Raw genomic sequence first — 8,685 nt, 5'->3', positions numbered from 1 at the left:
AGAGTTAGCCAATAAAGATGGTTGTTTTAGGTCGCGTTGTTCAACTTTACATGATTCGCGCATATCGGCAGTTTACTAGTAATCAGCGTGTTGTTGCAGTTGAACAACCAGTGGATTAATGGACAGGACCCTTATTCAAACATATAGCCACCTTCATCTAACTCCTTCAGAAAGTTAATTGGACCGAAGAATCTAAGAAGGAACGCTACTACATAAGCGTTAAACCAGAAGTCAAGGACAAACTCTATAGACTTAACCGAGATAAAATAAGCTTCGCTAAATTTACGGAAGAAGCTATTAAGATTGACAACAGACAATTCAAACGCAAACAAGAACACAAGGCCGAAAAAAACAGAACTTAACTAAGATACTAGCCCTAAGCTAATCAAGGAAAGAAATAAGACAATTACGTTGTAAAAGATAATGGTACTCGACCTAGAAGAATAGACATTAACGCTATTAACCGCAGAAAGTTTAATGGAATATGCAATACCTATAGTAAGAAGGGCCATAAGGAAGCAGACTGCCGTTCTAAGATAACCTGCGGGTTCTGTGGTAAAAAGGGCTATAATAAAGCCCATTACTACACTAAGAAGAATGTAAGAAAATCTAAGAACCCTAAGGATAAAGCTCAGATAGACGCAATCACGGAAGTACCACATAATTACCTTAGCTGGATAGTATACTATAATAATTCATATCTTATGCACAGAAGCAGCAAAGAAGGATTAGGATACTACCTAAAGAAACCACAAGCCAGGAAGTCTTACGAGACTATATAAATTAATACCCTTAATTTTTACGAAAAGAAATGTGAAGACTGCAGCCCCACGGAACCCTATTCCATCCATGCACTCTATAAATACTCATCTTACGGCTCATGGAATATCAATCACACGTGCGAGAACAACAAATCAAAGGACAAGAAAGAATAGGAACTCTCGGATAAGGAAACTAGCAAAGACAAAATCACCTATAACAAGAGTGAAAGAATCCACAAATGCAGCTTCTAAAAAACAGACAGAAAACATTAACAGTAGATTAACGCCCTTCCAGACACGCACCCTTTCATAAAATATAAGGAGGAATTAGAGGACTTTAAAGATAAACTCCTATGCCACCTATGTAATCTAAAGAACCTCAAATATAGAAAAACTATGCTCTTACATAACCAAGGATATAATAAATACAAGCCATACTCAAAAGGAAAACACATCTTAAATCCTTATATCTATAAGTGCGAACTCTGTGGAATAATAGACCTTAATTACAATTACAAGGGATATTTCACATGCGGCTCATGGGACCTTAACCACAGCTGCAAAGAAGTCTTAGACACACTAGTTAAAGAACACAGATAATAAGAAGAAAGGCGATAATATCTAAAGAAACACCCCCCAGTACGAATTAATCTACCCATAATTAATATCACCAGTGCCTACAACCACATCTCACTACCGCACTTATACCCCCCATTAAGAATAGGACTCGCGGAAGAATATAAGTTTGATGAGGAATGCACGGAAAGAAATTATAAATACTGCGACAACCCACATTGCAGACAGCATATATATAATAAAATCAAAGATTAGCACAAATATTGACTAAAATAAGTTAAGCATAAGAAATACATAATAAACCACTTCCTAGACTACACAATTATATATTATAGCATACATAGAGAAAAGAAGAGCCAATTCTATCGGATTACCTAAAAATTAGCATAAAAAGGCTATAATTTCGAAAACTATCTAAAGCAAGGACAAGGAAACAAAGCCCTAATTAAAAGATATCACTGTTTAATCAAAGACCGAAACGAAGAATTAAAATGCTAATAGTGCGCAAAATACTAAAGTGTCACATGGGACCAAACCCATTTAGATAGCATCTGAATCGACTCAATCGGACGCGACAATAAGAAACTACAAATTAAAGGGTACATTAACTAATAACCAGTCATAACATACATAGACAGTAGTGCGGATCGCAACCTTATCACTCCTCAAATAGTAAACCTACTCGAATTACCATACGCTAAGAAAAAACAACCTACATATATGTCTAGTGTCACAACACCTAATGCCAAGACAACAATCAAATACAAGACTAATTATCTCCCAATTATAATTGCCGGTTATACTAAGACTATTAAGTTTAATATCATACCTCTTAACACCTGCGACATTTTGCTTAGACACCCCTAGTTAAAATAAGGCAACCCACTAATCAACTGGAAAACTAAATAAATACTCTAGGAAACAGACATCACCCAGGAGCTATAACTAAGCTATGGAGAGGGCAAGGAAGGCGAAGACGCGCCTACAGACCCAAAAATAAAATCTTATGCGCAACAAAATCAAGAAAATATAAAAAAAATAAAAATAAAACCTAAGAAAAAGGTTAGATTTAATACAGAAAAATCACCAGTACCACTACAATATAACCATAGAAGAGTTAAAGGAGAATGAGTATAAATTAACCGAATTATCGGATGAGTTAAAATAGAATTATAAGCTCTAGATAAAGCACTATTAGAAGCAAGAGAAAAAGAAAAACTAGGAGAATTAGAAGAAACTCTCCTAAAAGCACCTTAATAATACTAAAGGAAATATAGAAAATTATTTAGCCCAATATTAGAAACAGTACAGCCGCTTTATTTACAATAGGATCACTGCATAGATCTCATAGACAGCAAAATAATAAAATTCTTTCTAATCTACAATCTTAGCAAAGTAAAACTTAAAACACTTTAAGAGTGAATATAAGAATAATTGGAAAAAGGATACATTAAGCCATCCACATCACTAGCTAAATACCCTATTATATTTATACCTAAGAAAAATAGGAAACTTAAACTAGTTATCGACTACCGACAGCTAAACGAGATTACTATTAAAGATTAAACCCCATTACCGCTTATTATAGAAATTTAAGACCGCCTAACCGGTGCTAATTGGTTTACTGCCTTAGACCTTAAAGGAGCGTACAACCTAATTCACATCCGCGAAGGGGATAAATAGAAAACAGCGTTTAGAACACGCTATAGATTATTCAAATGCTTAGTAATGCCATTTAGGCTAACTAACGCACCTGCAACATTTTAATGAATAATTAACTATATACTACGAGCATACATTAACAACTTTATAATCATATACCTTAATAACATTCTTATCTTCTTAAAAACCCTTAAAGAACACAAGGAACACATCCATAAGGTACTATAGACATTATAAAACGCTAACCTATTAGTGGAACTTAAAAAATGCAGTTTCCACGTTTAAGAAATCAAATTCCTAGGATACCTAATCTCACCAGGGCAAGTCCGAATAAATCCAGACAAGCTTAAGGCAATATAAGAATAGAAGCTACCTAACATAAGAAAGGGAATACAAAGCTTTCTAGGCCTAGCGAATTATTACCAAAGATTTATTAGAAACTATAGCAAAATCGCTAAACCACTTACTGACGCCACTTAACTTAAAGAAGACGAGAAGGGCAAAAAGAAACTAAAAGACAGGAAACTCGCATATAAACCAGAAATAGAAGAAGCATTTAAACAACTTAAAAATGCACTTCTTAGCGAACCTATACTTATTATATATAACCCTAATAAACCACTGGAAATTAAAACTAACTCATTAGACTTTGCCATTAGGGGAGTACTAATATAGAAAGACAAAAATAGAAAAAACTATCCAGTAGTATTCTTCTTACAAAAACTATATAGACTAGAATTAAGGTATCTTATTTACAATAAAGAATTCATAGCAATTCTTAAAGCATTTAAAGAATGAAAACATTATTATTTAGGAAGTAAGTATAAGGTTAAGGTCCACACCGACTATTGCAATATTATATACTTCACTAAGACTTAAAAACTCTTCGCATAACAAACTCATTACTTCAAGACACTATTAGACTTTGACTATAAACTCATTTATTGCGATAGCACTGCTAACGGACGAGCAGACGCCTTAAGCAGGAAAGAAAAACACTTCGAGGAAATCCCAGAATTTAAAGCCCAGATTCTAAGGAAGAATCATTAAGGAAACTACAAACAGATACGGGTTAACACTCTATTTATTATAGAAGAACACAACCCTATTCTTAACAAAATAAGGGAATGTATAGCACAAATAGAACTAGACGAACTTCTAGAAGAAGTAACTATTAAAGAAGGATTACTAAAATAGGAAGGAAAAATCTAGGTACCACTAGAACTGCAAATTAAAGCAATCTAAGACTTACATTAAAGCATAATCGCAGCCGCACATTGTGGTATTTATATAATATAGAACCACGCAGTATAATACTACAAATTTCCAGGGATAAAGAATAAAATCTTAGAAGTCATTAAGAAATGCAATATATGTAAAAAAATAAAGGACAAAAGGCATTAGCTATATAAAATATTGCAATTAATCCCAGTTCCGGAAAGGAATTAGCATACTATTACATTTAACCATATTACTGACTTGCTTAAGTTAAAAGATCTACTAACTGAAAAACAATTTAATAGTATTTTTGTAGTTATGGATAAACTCTTAAAGTAAGTATATTTCTTACTATATAAGAAATTGCACACAGTAGAAAACTTAGTGTATCTTTATATAAGATATATATTTGCTAAACATAGAATGCTAAAAGAAATTATATTAGACAGAGAAAGTACCTTTACATTTAAATTTTAGTAAGAATTAATAGCTAAACTTAGAACTTACTATAAATTAAGCACTGCGTTCTATTTATAAACAGATAGATAAATAGAACAGATAAATTAAGTTATTAAGGCATACTTACAATATTATATTAACCTCCAGCAAGATAACTGGGTTAAAATATTAGTAATTGCTTAAATATAATATAATAGCTTTATAATAGAAACCACAGGAGTTATACTATTTTACGCTAATTACAGGTTTACACTAGAAGCCTATAGACTACCTCGCGATAGCCCAAATGCGGATAATGCATGCATTCTTGCAGAAGATATAATCCAATTATAGGAAGAACTCAAAGTTTAACTTAAATTCTTTAGGCAGCGCATAAAGGAATACGCTAACTAAATAAGGATTAAGGGACTAACCCTTTAGGAGGGAGACATAGTCTACTTACTATAATATTTACGCAATAAAAAATTACTAAACATTAGAATAAATAAACTAAGCGATAAATTAAATTTTAGAAAACTTAAACTATTTAAAATTTTGAAAAAAATTAGCGAAGTTAACTATAAATTAGACTTACCTAAGAACATAAGACTAAAAACGGCTGTCTTTCATATATTACTACTTAAGAAAGCACTAGTGGACAAAGAAATAGGCGAACTAATTATAAACGAAATTATTATCTAAGACATTAAAGAAGAATATAAAATTAAGAAACTACTTTACATGTAAATAAATAAAGAAATAGGAGAATGAGAATACCTCGCAAGATAGAAAGGATATAATTCCAGTAAAGACTCTTAGGTTCTAGAAAGAGAACTTAAGAGGAATGCCTAAATAATTCTGCGGGAATTTCATTAGTCGCTAGGGGTAGAAATAACAACGGGTCCAGCTCGAAGGCAGACCAATCAACATTGTCAACGGACTAGGATAGGCCGGCAACGGCAGAATTAGGCGCTAAGGCAGCCTGACGGGCAGCCTCCGCCTCCTCACGCTCAACACAATCCAATTCCGCCAAATCAGTAATTCCCCGCGCGACAGCACGCTTCATCCTTTCATACCAAACTCGTTTCTGCTTGCGAAGATGTGCCACCTTAGCAGCCACCTCAGCAAGAACGTCTTCCGCCTCCTCTAACTCTTCCTCTAAATGAAAATAATAAGAAAAAACACAATTAAGTTAATCAGGCGTTAAGCCTTAAACGTCGCAATACGACTTATTTAAATGAACACACTTATAGCAACGCAACAAATCTAAAGATAAGATAACACAGTCAGCGTGGTTCTTTAAAATGCAGTTTAAACAGCGCGTGTCGGATTTAGCCGCACCAGACATTATAGCTCTTAGCAAAGAATTGCGTTAATAAGTCCTCTTATAAAGAGATTTCTTAACGATTTTATCTGGCATTATAAGGTTAGTACGGATAAAAGAATACACTAGAAAGAAAAGTAAGACGGACACTCACTAAGTGGGGATGTCGCTACTTATACCAAGATCTACTAGGTCTTAGGGACAAGACCAACAGGAGGAGAGTATTGTGTCACGACCCAAACTCTTATAGTCGCAACAACGGGCCTACAGGGTAGGCCTCGCCGGATTAACTATAGGCCGGCGAACCAATAAGGAGCGACTCATCGCTCTCAACAGATAAGTCCAGCGAGTCAACTCATCAGACTCATTAAACAAGTCTAATAAGTCCATTAACTCAACTGAATATATAAGTTCACTTCTCTACACTCATTTAAATAACTTAAATAGCCAGTTATTAACACAGAATTAAGATTGCAACACGCTCTGCACTACTTACTATCTAGTGACATTTATTATTACTATTTACATTACACAAAGATCTCCTAATCGCTCCGCTAATATAAACCCAGAACTAAACTCTAGGTTTATCCCTTAGGAATCCCTCGTATTACTAACTATCTAGTGTATAGTTCGTCACAAAAAGAAACTAAAAGATAGGAAACTTATATATAAACTAAAAATAAAAAAAGTATTTAAATAATTTAAAAACGCACTTCTTAGTAAACTTATACTTATTATATATAATCCTAATAAACCACTAAAAATTAAAACTAACTTATTAAACTTTACTATTAGGGGAGTATTAATATAAAAAAATAAAAATAAGAAAAACTATTTAATAGTATTTTTCTTATAAAAACTATATAAATTAAAATTAAAATACTTTATTTATAATAAAGAATTTATAGTAATTCTTAAAGTATTTAAGAAATAAAAATATTACTATTTAAAAAGTAAGTATAAGGTTAAGGTTTATATTAATTATTATAATATTATATACTTTACTAAGACTTAAAAACTCTCTATATAATAAACCTATTACTTTAAAATATTATTAAACTTTAATTATAAACTTATTTATTATAATAGCACTGCTAATAAATAAGTAAATGCCTTAAGTAAGAAAGAAAAATACTTTAAGGAAATCTTAGAATTTAAAGCTTAAATTCTTAAGAAAAATTATTAAGGAAATTATAAATAAATATAGGTTAATACTTTATTTATTATAGAAGAATATAACCTTATTCTTAATAAAATAAGGGAATATATAGTATAAATAGAATTAAATAAACTTTTAAAATAAGTAACTATTAAAGAAGGATTATTAAAATAAGAAAGAAAAATCTAAGTACTACTAAAATTATAAATTAAAGTAATTTAAGACTTATATTAAAGTATAATTGCAGCTGTATATTATAGAGTTTATATAATATAAAACTATATAATATAATATTATAAATTTCTAAGAATAAAAAATAAAATTTTAAAAGTTATTAAAAAATATAATATATATAAGAAAATAAAAGATAAAAGGCATTAGCTATATAAAATACTATAACTAATCCTAGTTCCGGAAAGGAATTAATATACTATTATATTTAACTATATTACTAACTTACTTAAGTTAAAAGATTTACTAACTGGAAAATAATTTAATAGTATTTTTATAGTTATAAATAAACTCTTAAAGTAAGTATACTTCTTACTATATAAGAAAGCATATAATATAGAAAACCTAGTATATCTTTATATAAAATATATATTTACTAAATATAAAATATTAAAAGAAATTATATTAAATAAAGGAAATACTTTTATATTTAAATTTTAGTAAAAATTAATAGTTAAACTTAAAACTTATTATAAGTTAAGCACTATATTTTATTTATAAATAAATAAATAAATAAAATAAATAAATTAAGTTATTAAAGTATACCTATAATATTATATTAACCTTTAGTAAAATAATTAAGTTAAAATACTATTAATTACTTAAATATAATATAATAGTTTTATAATAAAAACTATAGGAGTTATACTATTTTATGCTAATTATAGGTTTATATTAAAAGCCTATAGATTACCTTGCAATAGCCTAAATATAAATAATATATATATACTTATAAAAAATATAATTTAATTATAAGAGGAACTTAAAGTTTAACTTAAATTCTTTAAGCAGCGCATAAAAGAATACACTAATTAAATAAAGATTAAAAGATTAACCCTTTATAAGGGAGATATAGTTTACTTACTATAATATTTATATAATAAAAAATTACTAAATATTAAAATAAATAAGCTAAGTAATAAATTAAATTTTAAAAAGCTTAAATTATTTAAAATTTTAAAGAAAATTAGTAAAGTTAACTATAAATTAAACTTACTTAAGAATATAAAACTAAAAATAGCTATTTTTTATATATTACTACTTAAGAAAGCATTAGTAAATAAAGAGATAGGTAAATTAATTATAAATAAAATTATTATTTAAAATATTAAAGAAAAATATAAAATTAAAAAATTAACTTATATATAAATAAATAAAATAATAGGAGAAAGGGAATACCTTATTAAATAAAAAGAATATAATAATAATAAAAACTCTTAGGTCTTAGAATAGGAATTTAAAAGAAATGCCTAGATAATCCTATAGGAATTTTATTAATTTTTAAGGGTAAAAATAATAATAAGTTTAGTTTAAAG

The 8,685-nt window shown here is 29.3% G+C and overlaps 1 protein-coding gene across 1 annotated transcript; it reads right to left on the bottom strand.

The window, feature by feature from the left end:
• Positions 1-5,595: 5,595 nt before the first annotated feature.
• TGAM01_v211151 (hypothetical protein) lies at positions 5,596-6,003 on the bottom strand (the record flags this gene model as incomplete). The annotated part of the gene is made up of 2 exons (XM_024551005.1): positions 5,596-5,813; positions 5,997-6,003. The coding sequence occupies 2 exons, from the start codon at positions 6,001-6,003 to the stop codon at positions 5,596-5,598; spliced, it is 225 nt and encodes a 74-aa protein (XP_024404251.1).
• Between the last annotated feature and the right edge of the window lie 2,682 nt (positions 6,004-8,685).

The sequence above is a fragment of the Trichoderma gamsii genome (assembly GCF_001481775.2).
Source record: "Trichoderma gamsii strain T6085 chromosome Unknown Scaffold_114.2, whole genome shotgun sequence".
Lineage (NCBI taxonomy): Eukaryota > Fungi > Ascomycota > Sordariomycetes > Hypocreales > Hypocreaceae > Trichoderma > Trichoderma gamsii.
Note: the sequence above shows the minus strand (reverse complement) of the source record. Positions and strands in the feature narration are given on the sequence as shown.